Here is a 22,999-nt window from a genome sequence, read left to right as displayed (position 1 = left end):
GAGATCAAATTTTCTCAAAAATAAATGAGGATTTTAAAAATGATTTTATTTTGAAAAGAAAGCATTGGCGTAATACTTTTTCCCCAAAAATATTCAATGCGAAACCCGTAGGGATGCCACTGTTTGAAAAAATACAAATTTGTGTACATCAGAAAATGCCCCTTGAGGCATGGAACATATGTACCAAATATGCCAAAGATGTCTACAAAATTATCTCAGTTATTATTAAAAAACTGATTATTTTTGAAAACTTTGCCACCCTGTATCTCAAAAGTTAAGGCGTTTAGGACATACGTCCATAGGAAGTTTTTTTCTTAAAATGGGTCTAAGAATTACCTCCTTAAATATTAGCATGTGTTTAAGGAACACCCTGTATATTATTACTTTCTGACTACTTTTGCACCCCAAAATGCTGAAATCACCAAATGTTCAAATTTTACTTTCAATTTGTATAACATAATATATATTCTTTAAAATAATAACACTTTGACAATAATATTTTATCTTCGACAATATCTTTTAAGTTGTGTATCTTATATTTCTTAGAATAGTAACACTTTGTCAATGAGATTTCATCTTCGACAATAAAGTACATTTTGATTGATTGATTTTATACTGTCCTGTTTTTAATAGGTCAATTAGTTTCGGTACGCCCTATATTCTTGTCACAAATAGAATATTAACAAACGTGGATCACTCCGAAGCGTATCACCAACATACTCTACCTACCAATCTAGTGAAATTATATTGACGTTCCAAATGAATAATTTGAAACATATCGATTCGTCTTTTCCAGTAGTGGAATATGTTAAACGACTGACTACTTGAAACGTTAGATATGATGCATCATTAATTATCTAAATAATTCATTTAGTTTTGTAGGTCGCATTGAGATTGGTGAAGAAATCTATAAAGGCGGATTTCCACTAAACAGGCAAAACCACAACAAAACTGCAACTGTGTCGATATCGACAAAACAGAAACTTGAGTTGTCAAAATGAAGAACATTTTGAAAACTTTTTGTCGCGGGCGACTGTTTGTGTCAACAAAGAAATATCCCGTTGGCAGGCGGAAAGATCAAAAGGTTTCGGTGTTTTGTCGGTGCAACTATTCAGATATAACATATACAGTGTGTCTCACTTCTCATGGAAACACCCCCGTACCTTCCGTATTATTCGAGGTAGAACGATGAAACTCTCAGGACTGATGGAAATGCTCAAAATGTACCTACTACCTGAATGGGGTTGACCAAAGTGATATACACTGTCCGCCACTCACGATGGAACACCCCATTTTTACGGTAAAACATATTAGGAGGCAAAATAGGCTCAAAATTCCTTCAGATTCGTGATAAGAACTACCAACTTACTACGAATATACTTTTTTTCCTGAAAAAAATTCAGTCCTGAAAAATCCGAATTTGTCTCACTTCTTATGGAAACACCCCCGCATCTTCCGTAATAATCGAGGTGGAACGATGAAACTCTCAGGACTGATGGAAATGCTCAAAATGCACCTACCACCTGAATGGGGTTGGCCAAAGTGATATACACTGTTCGCCACTCTCGATGGAACACTCCATTTTTACGGTAAAACATATTAGGGGCAAAATAGGCTCAAAATTCCTTCAGATTCGTGATCAGGACTACTAACTTACTGCGAATACACTTTTTTCCTGAAAACATTTCGAGGTGGAACGATGAAACAAATGCACCTACCATCTGAATGGGGTTGGCCAAAGTGATATACACTGTCCGCCACTCGCGATGGAACACCCCATTTTTACGGTAAAACATATTACGGCGCAAAATAGTTCGCTTCCAATACCTGAACCCCTTCATTCTATCTGGAGAGTACTCTCGGGTATGAAAGATGCTATCATCCATTTTGAGCCTATCTGAGGATAATGTCACAGCACCACATTCTCAGATTATTGAGACAGCGTGAAGCAGTGTATGAAAAATTATCGATGGCGGCATCTATTATAACTGAAGAAGATTATTCGTAAAACTAATTCTGGTTGCTGAACATCCAAATTCTATCCCAACCAGAAGTGAGAGCTCTCGATTGATGATCAAAAACTGCAAAAAATGGAAAAAATCTATATTCAAAGGTTCACATCTCGAAAACTACAATTCTGAGCTTTGGCTGTGCATACTTTCAATCAGCACATCAAGAACTACAACATATCAAAATTTCGGCAAAATTCAAGGCAAGCCATTTCTCATGAGAAATGTGCGAGGTCCTTTATCAAAATATTGAGGAAATATTTTACCATCCGAAACAAAATTAATCTTCATACTCATTGCAACACCGAAACAACTGTTAATTTTTAAAGAAAAAAAATCGCACTCGGTGAACAGGTAGAATCGAGATTATTTCATTAACTTGCTGAATTGTTGTCTGAAATCATTTGAAGTGATTGAATTACATCAGTTTCATTGAATCATGCGGTGCCTTGAAATCACCATGGAAAACAGTTGCTCATTGATATTTACTGTCAACCTGACAATATTGTTGAAAGATCTTGTTGTATTAACCTCCAGACCAGTTTTCATTGCATTTGTTCTTTCTAGTATTGTTGTTCTTTGAATCACCGTTGTTCCTGTTGTTTCTGCCGTGTTTTTGTTCCCATTGTATTTATTGTTCCTGTGTTCCAGTTGTTTTCTGTTCGTGAGTTCCTGTTCATATTTTAATATTTCTGAAGTTCCCATTTTAACTGGTATCAGCTCATTTTGATTGACAAAGTTCAACATGGCACGTCTGTCACTTCAAGCAAAAATTGAAATTGTTTTATTTGTTGGTGAAGGGGTGAGGTCTTATCGTGAAGCGGCCGCTGAATTCAATAGAAGACACCCGCTAGAGGTAGCTGTACACCCTGGAACTGTACATAAAATATCTAATCTATTCGTGAGCACCGGCCAAGTAACAAAGGACAGAAAAATTGTAAAACATCATATTGATGATGATACGATATTGGCGGCTCATCAAGCTGATCCTAGAATTAGTTTGAGAAACTTATCGCTTCAACTCAATATGAGCCGCAGTGAAATATGGAGGTGTTTAAAGAGGCATAACATGCATGTGTTCAAACCCAAATTTTTACATACTTTGCACGAAGGAGACGAAATCCGCCGTATGGAGTGTTGTTTATGGATGCAGGGAAATTATCTCAATGACACGAATTTTTTAAAGTATATCTTATACAGTGATGAGGCTACCTTTACCACGAATGGTGTTGTATCTTCCCAGAACATGAGGTTTAGGGCTGAACAAAATCCAAATTGGGTGGTGAATTGTAGATACCAAATATCTCAGAAAGTTAATGTGTGGTGTGGTATCCTGAACGAAAATATTATCGGGCCAATTTTTTTCGATCAAAATTTAAACGGACTATTCGTTGATTTTCTCGAAAATGCATTTTCCGATGTGTTAGAAGAACTAACTGTGGATGTGAGACACAGCATGATTTTTCAGTTAGATGGTTCACCAGTTCACAATAGTGGCATAACAAGGCTTTGGTTGAATAGGAATCTACCTATGAAATGGATAGGACCCAATAGCCCTCTCGTAGTATGGCCACCACAGTCCCCAGATTTAACTCCACTGTATTTTTATTTATGGGGAAACTTGAAAAATAAATTTCATAAGGATAGGCCAACAAATAAGGAATATCTCCGTGCAATAATTATATAAGCGTGTAGAGAAATCACACCTAGAGAACTGAGAAGAGTTGGAGGAAATAATAGAAGGCGCATAGAAAAATGTGTTCGATTGGTAGAAAATTTCATAGAAGGCACGAAAACATAAAATTGTCAACAGTTGAATCATTTGAAATTGATTGTTTTGTTTTTTAATTGAAAATGTGATTTTGAAAGTAGTACTTCGAAAGAATTTTGAACTACATAACATTTTTCGCCACAAAATATCCTTGTTTTTTTGTAAATAATGGGAAAATGAAAATGAGAATGTGAACTAACATTAATCATCCTAAAACCTCACTGATTACATGTTTCCGTTCCTCTTACAAAATTACCATTTTCTCTCTTATTGAGAAGGAATAACTTTCCTGAAAACAAAATAAAAAATAAATTCTTTATGTGAAAACAAAAATCAAGTTTCTCTTAAACAATTTTGTTCATGTTTTGATGTCAAAACAAAAAAAAATCCACTTCGATTATTACGGAAGATACGGGGGTGTTTCCATGAGAAGTGCAACAAATTCGGATTTTTCGGGACTGAAATTTTTTCAGGAAAAAAGTGCAATCGTAGTAAGTCGGTAGTCCTGATAACGAATCTGAAGGAATTTTGAGCCTATTTTGCCCTCTAATATGTTTTACCGTAAAAATGGGGTGTTCCATCGCGAGTGGCGGACAGTGTATATCACTTTGGTCAACCCCATTCAGGTGGTAGGAGCATTTTGAGCAGTTTCATCGTTCTACCTCGAACATTACGTAAGATACGGGGGTGTTTCTATGAGAAGTGAGACACACTGTATGTAATTTGTAATCTGTTTGAAAAATTTTGATCCCAGTACATTTAATAACAAGTTCTGAAATTTGTGATTGGACATTCTTAGAAAAGCATTTATCAAATATGCCATAATTTTATCAGTTCTATAATCTATTCGTCTTCTTAACAATGATCTCATCTAGTATCGTGTTTTTTTTTTCGTTATTTTCGCTCGAAAGATTCGATTATAAAAAAAAACATTATAAAAACATTAGTCCAGTCATTTGAGGTTTTATATGCGGAAAAATTCCTACTGAGCTGAATTATGTTGTGGAATTGTCCACGGTGGTAGTGCGCCCGACTCACGATCGGAAGGCCGTGGGTTCGATTCCCGCCTCGACCAGATATTTTTCTCGAGAGGATTTATCTGGTTGAAACTGGAATGATTCTGCAACCGTGTTAGGAATCACACGTTAACAGGTAAGACCTCGTTAGTCCTCAGCTCGCACAAGTTTCTGAACTTCTGAGAGTTGTCGTTCGTATGGGGGCGACAGCTGATTAACGGAAAAACAGATTTTAAACAGATTTTTTTGTTAAACAGATTATGGTGTTTCAATCAATATGTGAAAAATCGACATTGATATCGTGACGGCTAAAAAAGTTATAAGGGTCAAAAGGTCACGAAAATGAGTTTTTCGGGAATATCTCGCGGCCTATGGCTCGGAGGTCAATAAAGGTCATTATAAAAATTATTCCTCTTACGATTGATTATCTACAAAAAACTGTCTCTTGCATTTTTCTGTAAAGTCAACCGTTTTCGGACTAGAGCGCTGAGAAAGCGACTACATTATGATGATGCACTCGTTTTCGCACCACCTTTGAGGTAGAATGAAAGGCGCATTTTTTTACATGGTTTTTCCCGTAGGCATAATCCATGAACTGTAATAAAAGGTTTTTTTTATTTTATGCTCAATAATTTTTTATTTGTACATATCGATATCCTCAATTTCTACTTCATCAAAAGTTGCTGACAAAACATCGAGTGGACTTATTGCTGTATTTAACACTTTGACTACTGCTCATTCTGGGGCTGAATGACTTGCAGAAACTGACACTTTTTTTTTCTCAAAAAATATACTTTATTCCATTTAAGCATACCTAGGTCAAAATTAACATTTTTTTTCAAAAAAAAATGAATTTTTGAGGGTGTCCACATATGGTACATAAAGTTTCTGTATAAAAAATTAGGACAGAGTCACTTCAAACTGTGTGTACCACATTTGATCACGCTTCTTATTTACGTACAGTGCAGTTGTGAGTGCCAAAAAAGCACTTCATACATAAAAATTTGTATTCACACACTTGGCAACCCATTTTCGATCTTGGAGTTTTTGCCATTGCGTATCCTCTACCATTTCTTGCACTGTAAACTTTGTAGCAGTTGGTACATCTTCCCCTTGATTCTATCTCTATCAATTTGTGATTGTTGGAAGCCTCATTAGTTGGAATATTGATTACAGTATGTCTATCATAAAAATTTTTGTTTGTAATCTCCTCCCTGAACTTCGTTATGTTGATACTTTTATTAGAAATAGATTGATATACTTTATGAGCATTCACCACTGTTGTGTTTGTTAGTAGTTCTATGGCAGCCTTCCTGTACCATTTTATTCCGCGTCGTACAGTAGTCGAGTAGGAAGCCTTTTGGTCTGAAACATCTATAAATGACTTGATACTGTTATACTTCACAATTGTAGATGGCTTTTTTACAACACCTTTTTTGGTTTGCACTTCTGTCACTTCTGGAACTGCTTCAGTTGTCAAAATAAGACGTCTCTTTTGTCTTTCCATTTTCCTACTATTACGTGGGTATTACTTTCAAGTGCCATCATGGCGCCTTTTCCAAGTTTTGCATCCGTAACTGGTTTGGGACTGAACTTTCTATTTTTTCTCAGAGTCCCAAGAAGGTGCGTCTTCCTATCCAGAAGATCATGTGCGAGGCTAACGCTAGTATAAAAGTTGTCCGTACATAGAAGACGTCCTTGATCTAAGAGAGGTCCCATAAGTTCGAGAACTACGCGACTGGCAACTGGCTGTACGTTTGGGTTGTTCTCCTTACCAGTATATATTTTCAAGTTGTACGTATAACCTTTTTCCAAACACAGTTTGAAAAGTTTCACCCCGTATTTGTGTTTCTTACCCGGAATATATTGTCGGAAACTAAGCCGACTTCTAAAAGGAATCATTGTCTCATCAATACACACTTCCTTATTGGGAGTACATGCTGCTTGAAAGTTAGCAATCAGACCATCTACTAATGCTTGAATCTTGCATAACCGATTGGTAGGATCCGTCGTTTCGTTATCTGAGATATGCAAATTGGATAAAAGTACTTCAAATCGTGTTCTGGACATGCCAATGTATACTCCTACTTTATTTTTATACAATATATTTCGTGAAAAATAGTCTTTCAACGTAGGCTTCTTGTTCAATCCCATCCAGATTAGCATTCCAATATGCCATTTAGTTATCAATGAATGTTTTTGAATAATTTCATTTGTTATGTCATTTATAATTTTTTGTTCCGCGTATCGGTTCGTTTCTTGAACCAATATGGGTAAAATATCAGCCAAAAAAAGCTTATAAAAATCTAAAGGTTCATCTCCACTCCTTTTAGCAAAAAACGCTGCAGAGAATCCTGAGTTGTCACTGAATGTAAAGTCTTTTAAATTTCCTAAAGAAAAATACTTTATTGAATCCTAAGATAGCTTGTTTGTTCTATATTACCTGAACAATAATTCCAGATTACTCGAACTTCATGTGATTCCCCTCCACCTAGTTTTCTGTTGTCATCGCTCTCATGTGAACTACCTTCGCCGTTTTCGGATAAATTTACTTCGCTATCCGAAGTGACGTTTACAGTCCCTATATTTGCGTTTGCCTGGACACAGTCGTTTAATCTTCGTCTTTTTGCAACTATGCCAGTTTCAAATTCACTATCCGTACTTTCCGATAAACCAGAATTATCATAGTTTGGATCAGCTACAGAGTCGTCGCTGTCCGAGTCCGATTCGATATTGCTCATATTTTCCACAATATCTTCCAGCTCTTTATCGGTTAATGCTTTATTTACCATTTTACTTTCAGAGACGTGGCCGATCATTACAATATTAGTGGTAAGACTGATCATAAGATGTAAAACGAAACGTAGTTATGACAATTGAGCAGAGGCGGTCGGAAGAGTTGAATGATACTACCATCTACAAACCGATAGTTGAACTATATTGCCAATCTTTTGTCATGAACTTTAGTATATGAAATATGCATTTATTTCAATAGAAAGCGTGACTACGAATTGTACACAACTGATTGAAAATAGCTATTGCTTGTGACCATATACGGGCACACAGGTAAGATGTGTACCATTTTTGGTACACCTGGTATTTAACGTGTTAAATCAACATCTTCATCATTTTCTTCACTAGTGGACTCTGCGTTTAAGCATGGATGACCACGACAATGTCCACAAGCTTTAGAACATCTCAATTCAATTTTTGTACATCCACATTTGCTGCCACAACCTTTTGTACAATTACAAAAGATTGTGTTTAGTAGATCATCGGGTGCTGGTGGCAATAAAGTTGTTATTGGTTGTAATATATTATTTTTCAACTCACTGTTCTGGATCAATTTCTTTTCCTAGCCAGGTTTGTATTTGATAATAGACTCGATAAATATGCTGTTAAGCTGATGAAGAAGTGGGTGGTAATAATTGAAATTTCACAGCTGTGCTTTGTCTTGTTTGTTTAGCAAAGCTGCAGTATCTGTAATTGTCAATTGAGTTTTCTGATTTTGGAGCACCGCACATTGCTAGTAGAAAATGTATTCCAGCATTGACAAGGGCATCTCTAGCGCAATTTTCTTGTGGGAATATTTCTGCAGAATTGTGTAAATCGAGTCTTTTTTCAAACATTTTCATTACTTTGATTTTTCCTTTCCCAAAAAGTGTTGAAGTTGTATCACATCCAGTCATAGCATGTAGAAACAGAATATTTTTCTTGCAGTGTGGATACTTGTTGAGGCTCTCAGTCGAGTATATTTTTGTTTCAACATTGTTTTTTTCCTGGTTTCTTAAAAAAAAATGGATGTAGGTTGATCAAGTATTTGTGTGCGTGCTATGAGAACTACCAATAGATCTATGTCTTCGCCAACGATAATTGTAGTATTATTTATTGATTTTTCAATTGCTGTTTCAACTTTTAAGACGTCAGCATCATCACGTGATTGTCTTGAAGAAATACCAACTTTTTCGAAATTCTCAATGAGCATTTCAATTAATTTTTTTGTTAAATCGATTAGATAAAAGTTTTTCTTGACTGATAGGAACTTCCATCGATTCATTGAAGTGCACTTCACAAGATGTAGAAACGGCTGCGGTTCGTCTTAGTTGTTCCATCGCTTTGATATTTTTACTGGTATCTGAGTAACCAAAAATGACAACAGTATTTTGACCAAAATTGTTTGATAAATAATTGATATATTTGTTTATAATAATATTGAATGTATCATTTTTTTTGCCCTACAACACGATGCATAAGAAATCCACCACCATTTATGTATCTTGCATTATCACAAACTAAGAAAGAAATAAAACTTGAATACATTGATAAAAAGCAATAGAGTTGATGCCTTATACAGCGTGACTCACGGTCGATGGTAGGTTAGACGTTTCTGGAAAACGCAAAGCATGATTTTTCTGAAAATTTCACCTCTCACATTTCCTTACCTGTTCTATCGATCTAAAATATTTTTGGCATTGCGGCGTTGCCACTTCTATCAAAAAGTCGTAGCAATTATATTTTTTTTAATGGAACACCCCGTATATTAATACATTTTTGGAATCGCTCTAGTATTTTAATAATTTTTTGTTAATAATGTCCTATACCTATCTGTATCTGTTTTCGAAATAAAAAATAAATTGTGCTAAATATGGTCCAAAACATAGCCTCAATTGAAATTAAGTACATCAGTACTCTCAATTCATGAAAAGTTGATATTTTAAAGATAGTTTGGACAAACTCGAAATATTCAAGTAACACCAAGAAATCGACTCCATATCATACAGGGAGTGCTAAAATTACTATTATTTCCATTGTGCATAAAAGTAGTCGAAAGTTCATTTTCACAAATGAAACCCCCTGTATATTACTCGATAAATTGAAAGATGGTGAAAAATGCTTCAAGATGATATACATGACCATATACCTAAATCGTCAAGTTTTCTTAATAAAGCCGTTTTTGTGGAAAAATAGTTATTCACGTTTTACCTACAAGTGTTGAAAGTGGCATTTTATTTTGTGAGTGGGGATTATTGCAAAACGAGCGTCAGCAAGTGGAGCAAACTCACGAGCAAAATAAAATCACTTTTAACAAATGTATCATACAAATTTTTTTGTATAACGTTACTGCTGATAATAAAAAAAATTATAGGATCCATGGGAATGGAACACACGATCTTTGGAATACAAGGCATATGTTACAACTACATACGCCAACTCACGTTATTTTAAGGAGGATGATTGGTTAGTCATGAAGGACTTTCTACAGTTGGACTGAATAGTACTTCGTCATCGTCAATAACTTCACAGGAATTTAATATTACCAATAGCACGAACTGCATGTGTGAACTTTTCTAAATGATTTTTGGTAGGTGTTCTGATTGAAGTGTTTCTATCAAAGAGATTTTTAATAACAGTTGTACAAAAAATAATTTTTAAAGAATTTGATTTCTAGGTAGCCGTGGAAATATCAAGCTTATGACAGTTTGGTGACTTTTATAAGTAATTGATAAATGGTTATTGACGTTGTTTCAAAAAATCGCTAAAAATGAATGCAAATATTGATTATTCAAACGAAGTTCTTATAAAATCATTTATTATACACGGACAGTGTGATCAAATCATTGACAGAACTTGTAGAAAATTCAACCAAATGTATCCTGAATTAACACCAATGAACGAGAGGAAGTTTGTAAGATTACAAAATAATTTCCTCAACTATGGCTCCATGTTAAAAGCGCCTTCAACATTACCAAAACCTGTTACTTCAAATGAGGACAATACTGTTAACGTTTTGGCATATTTTTATGCATATCCAGAAGCTTCCATTCGCAGTGCAGAAAAAAATTTAGGTGTATCACATGCTTCAGTACAACGAATTTTGAAAAATCACGGAGTGCATCCGTATGAATTTACCAAAGTTCAAGCTCTAAAAGCAGAAGACTTCGAACGGAGAATGCATTTTTGTGAAAACCTTTTGATTCATACACAGGAAGATCGGAAATTTTTGTCAAAAATAATTTGGAGCGACGAATCAAAATTTACGAGGGATGGTATTTTCAATAGAAGGAATAAACATTTTTAGGCTGATCATAATCCTCATGTTACAAAAGAAATGAGTTTTCAAGAAAAATTTGACCTGAATGTTTTCTGTATTCTGAAGAACAATAAAATTAGCTTTTTTATTTATGAAGACACACTGAATGCAGAGAGATTTCTCCAAATATTAAGGACGACTGTAACCGATTTTCTTGAAAATATGCCTTTAGAGGAATATAGGAATTCGTGGTTTCAACTGGACGGAGCGCCAGCTCATTCCACCCAGGAAGTTTCCAGGAAACTTGACGAACTCTTCGACGATCGTTGGTTTAGGCGTTTAGGGCCGTGGGATTGGCCACCGAGATCACCCGATCTCACGCCACTTGACTTTTTTATGGGGTGTTTTAAAAGAAAGGGTATACAGTACTCCAGTGCCTACCAAAGAAGAATTGCGACGGCGAATAGTGCGGAGTATTGAAGATCTGGATCCCCAGGAAATTGAAAAAGCAACCACAAGTCGCGCACAAAAAAACATTTTAAAGTGTTAAGAATGTAATAGACAACATTTTCAGCATTTATTGTGAAAATGTGATATTTTGTTTACAATTTTGTTATTTTGAATCATCCTATTCTGTTATTGTCTGTACTTTCACATGTTTTAGCCCACAGAATCTTACTTTTTACCTAGAAATGACTGATTTTTGGTACAGTTGTTCCCTGGAAACTTTGAGCCATAGTTAAGGAAATTATTTTGTAACCTTACAAACTTCCTATCGTTTATTGGTGTTAATTCAGAATACATTTGGTTGAATTTTTTACACATTCTGACAATGATTTGATCACTTTGTTCATGTGTATAATAAATAATTTCATAAGAACTTCGTTTGAATAATCGATATTTGCATTCATTTTGTAAGATGATTCGAAACACCGTCGATAACTCTTTGTAAATTACTTATAAAAGTAACCGAACTGCTATAAGCTTGATAATTCCACTACTACCTAAATCCAAATTCTAAAAAAAAATAATGTTTCGAGAAGAAGCGACTTTATTGAGGTATAGGCGATTTAGGTATAGGGACATGATATAACATCTTGAAATAATAGTAATTTTAGCACGCCCTGTATGATATGGAGTCAGTTTCTTGGTGTTATTTGACTATTTCGAGTTTGTCCAAACTATCATCAAAATATCAACTTTTCATGAATGTACTTAATTTCAATTAAGGCTACGTTTTGGACCATATTTAACACAATTTATTTTTTATTTCGAAAACAGATAGATATAGGTATAGGACATTATTAACAAAAAAGTATTAAAATACCAGAGCGATTCCAAAAATGTATTAATATACGGGGTGTTCCATTTAAAAAAATTAAGTTGCTAGGACTTTTTGATGGAAGTGGCAACGCCGCAATGCTGAAAATATTTCAAATCGATAGAACAGGTAAGGAAATGTGAGGGGTGAAATTTTCAGAAAAATCATGCTTTGCGTTTTCCAGAAACGTCTAACCTACCATCGACCGTGAGTCACGCTGTATGTATACGGTATACAATACCCTTTGTGAGCGCATTCTACTCGTTTTCTTAGCGCTCTACTCCGAAAACGGTTGACTTCACAGAAAAATGCAAGAGACATTTTTTGTAGATAATCGTGTGAGAAATAATGACCTTTATTGACCTCCGAACCATAGGTCGCGAGATATTCGCGAAAAACTGATTTTCGTGACCTTTTGACCCTTATAACTTTTTTAGCCGGCACGATATCAATGTCGATTTTTCACATCTTCATTAAAACGCCATAACGAAGGTGTATCCCAAAATTCAGCTCAGTAGGAATTTTTCCGCAGATTGAGGTTTGAAAAACCTAAAATACTACACTGTTCGTGTAGTGAAAATGACAGAAAACTTTTCACAACAAAACACGCGACCCATCTGTTTGGAAAATTGTGTTTTCTAAACTGTTTTTGAAAACGAAACTAGTCGCAAGCGAGTCTGTTTGGTGGAAATTCGCTTTAATGTTTGGTGGTGTCGTCAATTTTTAGGAATTTTTAGGTTTTATTATTTCCATTGCTTCCAAATGATAGCTTTAAACCTTAATTTTCTATGTGTGAAATTTCGAAATCTTCATTGAATATATGATTTTCTTCTGAAAGATAATTTGAATATGTTGAACTTGTTTTCCTATTATCATAGCTCATATTCCAATTCCAGGATATGATTCCTAAATGTGCTGCCAGTTTGACCAATATATACTTTAGGGCATGTTCTACACTTTAATTCATATACTCCCGATTTCTCGAATTTGGATATTTTGTCTTTATTATTTTTTACTAACTTTCCCAACGTATTACCTGTTCTCTATGCAATTTTAATATCGCGTTTAATCAAAAATGAAGCCACTCTTTCTGTTTTTTGTCCAAAATATGTTAAAGCTCTATAATTTTGATTATCTAACTCAGGGGTCTCCAAACTTTGAAGCCTTCGGGCCATAATGATTTTTTCAGTTCGTTCCAAGGGCCAATTTCTGCCCTTTACTATATTTCTAGACTAGGATAGTCGCAAAGTGCGTGACATAAGCAAACTTACGCTTTTTTGCATTTCAATTATTATTGTGTATTGTGACACTTAACGACATCTAGTGGCGAGTAGTGGTACTATGTACTATCTTTTTCAGCTACCCGCTAGGTGGCATTAGGCGTAATTGAATATTTGGAATTACCGCGTTGGTTCGAGAAAGTTCTGGTTCTAGCTAGTGTATTCCGATCACCTCGAGATGGCAGTAATAATTGCATATAAAAAGGCTAGCGGCGCAACTGCGAGTTAGTCCGAAAAGAAGCGAAAAATCGACAGTGAATGCAGAACGTTCCATGAAAAATGAAACTTTCAGTATTTTGTGATTGAGTCCAGTAATAAGGCGCTATGTTTAATTTGTAATAAAACCATAGCTGTTCTCAAAGACTGTAACATTAAACGACACTAAGAATCGAAAGTATAAGGTATACAGGAAGTTAGCGGAAGGAAAAATTTGAAGCTTTGAAACGCGAACTCAAATCGCAACAATCTTTTTTACCAAAGCGAATACTGAACAAGAGTCTGCAACTCGCGCCAGCTTTTGTGTGACCCTTGAAATAGGAAAACGTGGCAAACCATTCACCGATGGAGAAATGATAAAAGAATGCTTGATTGCAGTAGCCGAAGAAATATACCCCGAAAAGGTAAATTTATTTAAAAGTGTCAGTTTGTCAGCAAACACCGTGGCTCGGAGGGTGTAAGACATCGCAGAAAATATATCATCTCAACTTTCTGACAAAAATGGACATCATGAGTGGTTTTCTCTAGCATTGGATGAGTCAACGGATGTGTCAGATATTGCTCAGGTGTTGATTTTCATTCGAGGAGTAGATAAAAGCTATGAAGTGTATGAAGAACTTCTTGATATTGCTAGTATTCACGGCACGACAACTGGGGCAGATATTTTTAAGGGAGTTGAAAATGCCATTAATAAAAAGAACCTTCGATTGAGGAATTTGAAATCTATAACAACTGATGGAGGCAAAAATATGTATGGTAAAAATAAAGGAGTGGTTGCACTTGTGTCAAAGGCTGTAGAAAATGATGGTGGTTCAAAACCATTAGTCTTACATTGTATCATTCATCAACAGTCCTTGTGCGGAAAATGTTTGGATATGTCTGAGGTTCTAAAGCCAGTCATATCAGTTGTTAACTTCATCAGATCCACTGAGCTGAATCACCGACAATTCCGCGAGTTTATTCAACAGATTGAAGAAAATGATTTATCATATCATACTGCCGTACGCTGGCTTAGTTGCTGAAAAGTCTTTAAGGCGCTTCAATTACGTAAAAAAATGTTTCACACATTTTGAAAGTCTTCCAATGGAACAATTTGATAAATTGCATAAATTATCAATAGGAAAAACGTTTCAAATCGCTTAATACCATCAAGCAAATTACAGTTAACAAAATTCTTTCAAAAAAAGTTTAAGCACAAGACGTTTTTCCTATTGACAAGTTAGATAATCCAAATCATAGCATAAAGGCTATAATTTTTTATTTTTCATTCTCACTGTTTAAAGACTTGTTATGAACAATGAGAATACTGTATCTATGCGCTAATGTAGCTAATTTCAATCGTTTTTCCACGAACATTTGTATAGTCTGATTACCTTGACTTATTAAGTGCTTTAAATTGTTGGCATGAAGTTTTCAATTACAAACGTGCATGATATTTCAGATTAAAAATAAATGGCTGAATTGTTAAAAATCCTTGGAGTCTCGTTAATACATATATCGGATAGATGGTTTTTAAAAACTAAATCCATTCATTCAGGAGGTTTCAAGTTAATACCGTTGTTAAGAATTTTAAGGAGTGTAATATAATTGATTCGTTTACCTATATTAAGTTAACATTTCATGAGTATTGTAATATTCGCGTTATCAGAAAGGAAATGTTGCTACTGGGTCACTCAAAAAAACCGTTGCTGCCGTTAGAATGTCATTTACCTAATCTAGTTCGGTTCACATGTACTCGATTTAGCTCTTTTTGGTGACATTTTTCAGCCCTGTCCAAAAATTACGACCAAGGTGTCATTCGATTCATATTTTTGCCTAGAAAGTTTAAGGAAAGGTCCGAAAACGCGCCGATAAAAATTACAAAAGTTATAAACAATCAAGTGAAAAAAAATGGTGCTTAGGTTTTTCTTAATATCTCGGATAATTTTCAGAATTTTGAAAATTTGAAAAAAGATTTGAAAAGATCAATGAATTTGCGTAATTTTTACAGAGCCCTGAAAATAGAGCCAAAAGCGGGTAGTCTGGCTTCCGCGCACCTTTCGTCTCTCTGACATAAAAACAAAAAAAAATATTTAAACATATTAAATATAAATATTAAGGAATGAAAAAATTCATGTATATTGGAATACATCAATAAACAATAATCCGCAGCCAAAAAATTTTATCCCAATTTTAACGTTAATTATAAATTTGTTAATCAATAACTCCAAAAATAGATTACCGTTGCGAAAATAAAAAAAATTGTTATTTTCTTATTTTTTTATCGACAATTGAAAATTATAATTTTGTAAAAAATACATTGCAAATTTTTTTTTATTTTTTTTTCGGACCTTTCCTTGAACTTTCTAGTCAAAAATACGAATCGAATGACACCTTGGTCGTAATTTTTGGACAGGGCTGAAAAATGTTACAAAAAAAGTACATGTGAACTAGACTAATCTATTAATATAATCTGCAGGTAGTGCGGAAGAAATTCGGCTATATTTACTTCATTTATTAGCCAGTGGATCACCCTATTTCTAATATTTCACTTGAATAATTTAAATAATCATCCCAAATAATTAATGGCATGTTTGGTATTGTTTTTCTACCCAATGTATATTAGCTGAAGAAGCTAATGACTTGTTTCATGGTATTGGCGATATTATGATTTTTGGGAAAGAAAGATTTCCAAAGAAAGGAAGAAGTAACTAATTTCAAAATAAACTCTTTACAAAGATTTGTATATCATGCAAAGAAGTAACTTTCAGACACAAACTAGAAACAGCCCTTTCGTAACAACTACTTTCAAATAAAAATTGAAAATTAAAGCTGCACCAACGATGAAAACGGTCGATGTCGAAGTCTGGCTCTGCAACAAACCACCCTGGGGTGTCTTCGTAAGGGCGTTGTCCATGCTTGCGTGTCCTTGCATGCGTAATTCAGCCCAGTACTACTGGTAAGATCTACGGCAGTTGGAAATATCATTGTTTGCCATTGGACCGTGAATGATTTGTTCTTGGGCTCTGCGTTGTTCAACCATACCATAAAAAATTATGAATCGGTGTTCGAGAAAAATGAGCTGTTATTGATTTCATCCTGTGAATGGATTTTTATATTCCCTAATTTGAAGCCGTTACGAAGCTCCAGCAAAATACAATAGTTTATTTCTCCCATATCTTCCAAAGTAAGAAGTTTTATTATTGGTTTATTCATTCATATTTCGAGGTCGATACCAGGTGTTTTTTCTCAAATTTTAGTAATACTAGTTGTTGCCTGCGGCTTCGCCCGCATAGAATTCGGTTTGTCACATTAAATTTCGTGACATACCGTTTTAAACAAATAGTTAAATTTTTTTTATTAACCCAAAACTTCAGGTTTCCAACTTCTAAACCGACGAAATTCAATACAATCTTTGAACTCCTATTATTCCCCCCTTGATGCTTATTTACGCTATACAAAGAACCTACCTGCATATTTTGAGATTCTAGGTTCAGTAGCTTCGGCTGTACGTTACTATAAGAGCGGGCAACAGCTAGTAATTTATATTTTTACTTTTAAAATACAGTAACTAAAAAAATATGCCAACTGCACTAAGTAATGAATAGCTTGGAGAATCGAATTATGTTACCTATAAAGGATTACCTATAAACTATTACAACCGTCAATGACGTCTGCTCTCACGCGTCTGCCCGCGTACGGGTCGCGTTCTCGGCGATGGCGCTTCATTGCTTAGACTCTCTACTCCCGGGCATTTCCCCCTTCGTCTTACAGTAGACGCGATGCGTAATGGCTTACTGCGTTGCGACAAGTTAATCTTATCGTTTGAAGATTCGTTCAAATTACTTAGTATTGAAGACAAAGTTTATCTATTTTGAATACTTGAAACAACAATTGTATCAATTTTTTTAAGAATGCCACAGATAATCTAAAATTTTCATTGTAAAAAATGTATCAAGTGCAATTGTATTTGTGGCTTAGTATTTTGCATATAGTGGCTACCACATAAGAGGTAGATAAATGCTATGGCGGACTTTTATTTAGATAGATCTATTTAAGATAAACAATCTAACGGTACATTATATTCATGTAACTCCAACGGTATAGGCAGAGCACGCCAAGATAGGCCTAAAACTGGGGCCACACTAGCGGCTAACGTTAATGCCCATCGCGATTATTATCGCCATAATTTTTAACTCGCTACACTTAATACGGTCAACGTGAATGTTCATGATTGGCGATAAAAACGGCGTTAATTTTACTTGGAAGATGGACGTTGACAGTGACACTGACGTAGTGTGGCCGCTTTACCGCATTAATTCTCGCGTTAATCTCTTAAATGTACCGCCACTTGAGACTTCGTCTAATGCCAAACGGCAATGTTACTGCCGTTGTCAAATTATCGCGTTTAAAGTCGTGGCTACATCTACGGTTAACGTCCATTATCGCGATAATTAATGGCATTTCTCGTTAGTGTGGCCCCAACATCAGGAAGCAATAATTTTTCCGACTTAATACTTATCGTTACATTAGGACCAAAATTACATACATTTATCCATCCTCATATAGTTTCACATTTATAATATTAGTATACAGTGCATTTCTTCAATATTCCCCTTTTTATTTTTTGAACGGGTCAACTCAAAAAATTGAAATTTGGCATAATGAATACATTGACATTTAACTACATAATATGAGGTCAGTTCAGAAGATGCTCGAAATGGTTGCCTTGAACTTCTTGACATATAAATAGCCTATCCGATATTTCACGTCGAACATTTTTGAACACAGTAACGTCAATATTTCTAAAAATATTTATTATTCTCTGTCGTATATCCAATATTGAAGCAGGTTCAGTTTCGTACACCTTTTGTTTCAAATAGCCCCATAAAAAAGTCCAAAGGTGTCAAATCTGGCGAGCGGGCTGGTCATTCTGTAGGACCTCGACGGCTTATCCAATGACCAGGAAAAGTAGTATCCAAACAGTTTCTTACTTGTCTGGAGTAATGTGGTGGTGCTACATCTTGTTGGAATACAATATCCATATCGAAATCATTAGGATTCGCTTCGACGATTTCAGTGATGAGAGGGTCAACAGTAGTTTCCAGCATATTCAAATACAGCTCTCCTGTTAAATTTTGATCAATAAATAGAGGTTCTACAATATGGTTTCCCAATATTCCTACCCAAACGTTAATTTTTTCTGGATATTGGGTATGTGTTTTCCCGGAAAATATTGCCGTTTAAAAAAAATGTACATTCGTCACTTAAACAAATATTGTGGAGATAGGTAGGATGTCTTGCAATGGTTTCCGTCATGATTACGCAGAATTATGTTCTTCGATCAGGGTCATCTTCAGTTAATTGGTGTACCATTTGAATTTTGTATGGATGATATCTATTCCTTTTCAAAAGTCTCCACACAGTAGAAGGAGACACCTCACAAACATTCGCGACGGAATAAGTAGACTGTTCAGGATTTACTACCATCTCACCAATTATTTGCACTTGCTGTTCTTCTGGAATGGACGGATGACCTGGAGGCTTTTTGTTATGTACACTACCGGTAGTTGTGAATGTGGATACAAGTTCCCTCAAATATTTTCTACAAATATGTCGATTCGGAAAACGTTCATTGAAAATCCTTTCGGTCTTGTGAATGTTACGCGTCGCACCGTAAATGAAAATCGCTTCAATTTTTTCTTCCAATGGACGAGAATTAATCATTTTAGAGATTGTTGACGTGATTCCTTTCTACTAGTAAAACCGAAAATTAAATGAGAATATTCTAACTGAACAATGATGTTCATTGCCGTACTGACATTTTTTGTTGTTTTTATAAACAAAAAATAACTTAACAAACCTTATCGGGTTGTTGGAATTGCCATATGGCAGATAAAAAGGAATATTTCTAGAAATATCGATATTAATATGTTTGTCTTCAGGAAATTATTAAATGTTCCGTCATTTTGTAGTAGGTGAAGATATTGACTTCATAGAAAGAAAGAAAGAAATTTTATTGATGCTTTACACTCTTCATGTTTACACAAGTCAGGTGGGAATATACTAGTAAAATAGGTAAGTTATGGTTATAATTACATCCACATAATATAAAAGGTTTGAACTTAAAGATAGTTTTAAAATATTTATGCTCTACCTGTGTGTCACTGCAACATCGGCAAAGAAGAGACCACATCATCAGACAGGAATTCTTCAATGCTATAATACGCTTTTTTGATAAGTAGTTTTTTATTATTTGTAGGAAACTTCTAGTTGGGGTACAGCGTATAGCTTCAGGAATTTTGTTGAAGAATATTGGACCATAATAATTTTTATAATTTCTGATTTTAGACAACCTATGATACTGTAGAACTAAATTATTTTTTTGTCGGGTATTATGTAAATGAGTAGTGGATACATAGTCATAAGTTTTTATATTGACTTTTATAAACTTAATGCTTTCATAAATGTATAGTGACGGTATAGTTAAGATACCAAATTTTATAAATTTTTCTCTAATATCCTGTCTATAAGTAAGAGAGCATATAGCGAATAGCTCGTCTCTGGATGCCAAAAATTCTTTCAGTATATGCCGAGTGACCCCAACAGAGAAATGCATACAGAACTAGTGACTGAAATAAAGCATAGTAAGCCTTTAATAGTACATTATTGCTAACAATTTTGGCCAAGTTTTTTAGGAGATAAGTTATCCTGCATAGTTTTTTCGCTAAATAATCAACATGAGATTTCCATGTTAAAGATGAGTCAAGCATTACTCCTAGAAATTTCACGTTTGACTTCAACTCCATGTCATGATTTCTAAGAGAGAAAACAATATAGTCAGTTTTTGAGTCATTTAAGCGAAGCCTGTTACAGTTGAACCAATCATCAACCTTCAACTGTGCCTCTATGATTTTTTCCATATTCTAGGGTTGTGAAGTATTCGTCAGGAGCTTCAAAATAATGTGTCACAAGACCCGCTTTCCATTAATTTTTTTTCCAGATGGCGCCCAGTCGCCATCTTGAAAGTTTCATCTGTCAATTTCACTTCAAAATAAAGTATCCATAAATTTCATTATCCCAAATTCCAATTTTTTAAGTTAGCTCGTTCAAAAAATAAAAGGTGGGGGACATTAAAGAAATGCACTGTAGATTCAATTTGTGGTAAGGCATGTTCAAGATATAAATTTTGTGACTTTAATAAACAAACGTTTCATGCTAAACCAGAAGGGCTCGATATAGTAATAATAAATTTTGACTTTTTCATGATCTATATTACCTTGAATGGATGAAACTCCAACTACAATTCAAATGAAAAGTATAGAGTTTTTTTTATCGTAACAAAAGAAAAATACCGAAAAATGTCATTTAACAATGAAATAAAAGCATATCTAGCAAACTGTGGAATGTTGTAGACACTTCAATATTATATTTTATATTTGTTACAGAGTCAAGATGGCACGGCACACTCACAGAAATCTTCTAAACACCGATCCCCCACCTCCAGTTTGAATCGTACCGTAGATCCCGAAGATTTGAATCTAGTCTCAATCCTGGATGATAGCGTCAATATTGAATTCGATCCGTCAGAATATCCGTCTTCGTTTTTATCCAACGGTAGCTCAGATTTGAAAGCCGACGACGACACTGACAGTGTCGACCCTAAAACTAACGCCATTATCGAACACTTAACAAATAAGATCGTTAGAGTCAAGGACCTTATCAGAACAGAACAAAAGCTAAGAGACGGTGAGTTGAGAAAATTTTCCAAATCAAATATAACATAATATGAGGAGTTTTCTGGCGCTCATGTATTCAAAACGTATTCGTCTGTTATTTTAATACATTCGTTCTGGCGTTGAAACGATGACGTCACATCAACTATGATTTGAAACGTATTCATGATGATTCAAAACTAGCGTGAAGTTGGTTTTGAAACGGAATTTGACGTTACGTTACGTCGGTTGTCAGTTTCTGCTTTATTTCAATCGTTATAGTTCATAAAGTACTGAAAACTTTTTTTCAAATACATTGTAAGGATGTACAAAATAAAGCTGGAGATTTATTACTTGCACATATCCGATTAATTGAGGTTAGAGAAAATTGCATTTTGTTTTCATTATTCTTCTTCTTCTTTTCGATTCAATGGCCTCGGCAAGTTTTCAATATTGAATTTGACATCTGACACAAACTGAATCATTCCATTCTGGCGAATTTTATTATTAATGACGTCACGACGAATCGTTTTTGAATACACGCTCGAATACGATTAAACGGCAGAAAACACCTATGATCTAGTAAGGGAGGGAGAAAGAGAGAGTGAAATAAGTTTATTGCCCTAAAAACATTCTTGTTGGCGAACGTTTTTGGACTGTGTTAAAAAATATTTTAATTATGTTGTTTCAAAGTATTGTCCGTTTTTATGAGTTACTTTGAATACGTATTAAATTCGATAGAAATAAGTGCTATTTGGATTAGTGCACTTTTGTCAACGTAACACAAGTCGCTCGATTCTGTCAGCATAAAAATTGAGTGTTTGGGGATCGATAAAGTCGACGAAGGCTGTTTTTGTCTGGTCCTGATGGCGAAGGTTCTACCGGTGAGAAAGTTATTGAAATACTTGAAATGACAGTAGTCAGTTGGGCTAGAGGCCCACATCCTCCCAAAGAGTTGTCCTCCAAGGTCATCGTCCATCCTGTACTTTCCAGGAAGGTGGACAGGTCACTGGGAGACATCTCCTTTATATCATCAGGTGTAGGCCAAGACTGGCCGAACACACACTCTCTTATTGACGATAACTCCGGGCACTCGCACAGGACATGCCCGACAGTCTCGTCTTCCTGTTCACAAATCCTGCATAGAGATGTGTCCACTAGTCCCATACTGTGGAGGTGTTTCCTTAGTTGACAGTGGCCAGTCGGAAATCCAGCGCCAGCTTCCCAGGATCGCCAAGGGTGATCTTGGCAAGATTGCATATTTTGATTTCACCCCATCTCTTTAGGGATTGAGCATGGGTGTGACATTTGGCTAAATCCGCAATTGTTAAAGTCATCAGGCCGTCCACTGGGTCCTAAAATTCTTAGTCCAGCCGCTTCCTTGGCTAAAGAGTCGGCAATGCGACTCCTGTCATGCCCTCGGGATAATGTTATTATTTACCGAGGCTTTGGCTACCCTTATTTTCGACATTATTAAAAAAGTTCATTTACAAAAATTGTTTGAATTTGAAAACAATATTCAGATTTGAAAGCACATCCAGCTATGTAACAAAACAAAAATAAGTCACTTTTTTATGGTTCTAGCTTCATAAAGAGTACTGGTATCTCATATATACCTTAGGCGCCTCCCTCATATGACTATAATAATATTTCAATAATAA

The 22,999-nt window shown here is 35.1% G+C and overlaps 1 protein-coding gene across 4 annotated transcripts in view; it reads left to right on the top strand.

The window, feature by feature from the left end:
* The window catches only part of Dmtn (transmembrane and coiled-coil domain 2 protein Dmtn), a 140,989-nt gene that overhangs the window by 82,096 nt on the left and 35,894 nt on the right, over positions 1–22,999 (top strand). For all 4 annotated transcript variants that reach the window (XM_074186690.1, XM_074186689.1, XM_074186688.1 and 1 more), the window contains exon 3: positions 21,072–21,372. In XM_074186690.1, the coding sequence (XP_074042791.1) occupies positions 21,072–21,372 (301 nt within the window). The remainder of the gene's footprint in view (positions 1–21,071; positions 21,373–22,999) is intronic.

Source organism: Leptinotarsa decemlineata, unplaced genomic scaffold (genome assembly GCF_025532065.1).
Source record: "Leptinotarsa decemlineata unplaced genomic scaffold, Ldec_3_MD MMD2_P_RNA_scaffold_4, whole genome shotgun sequence".
Taxonomy (NCBI): domain Eukaryota; kingdom Metazoa; phylum Arthropoda; class Insecta; order Coleoptera; family Chrysomelidae; genus Leptinotarsa; species Leptinotarsa decemlineata.
The sequence above is the reverse complement of the archived record's forward strand: the minus strand, read 5'-3'. Positions and strand labels throughout refer to the sequence as shown.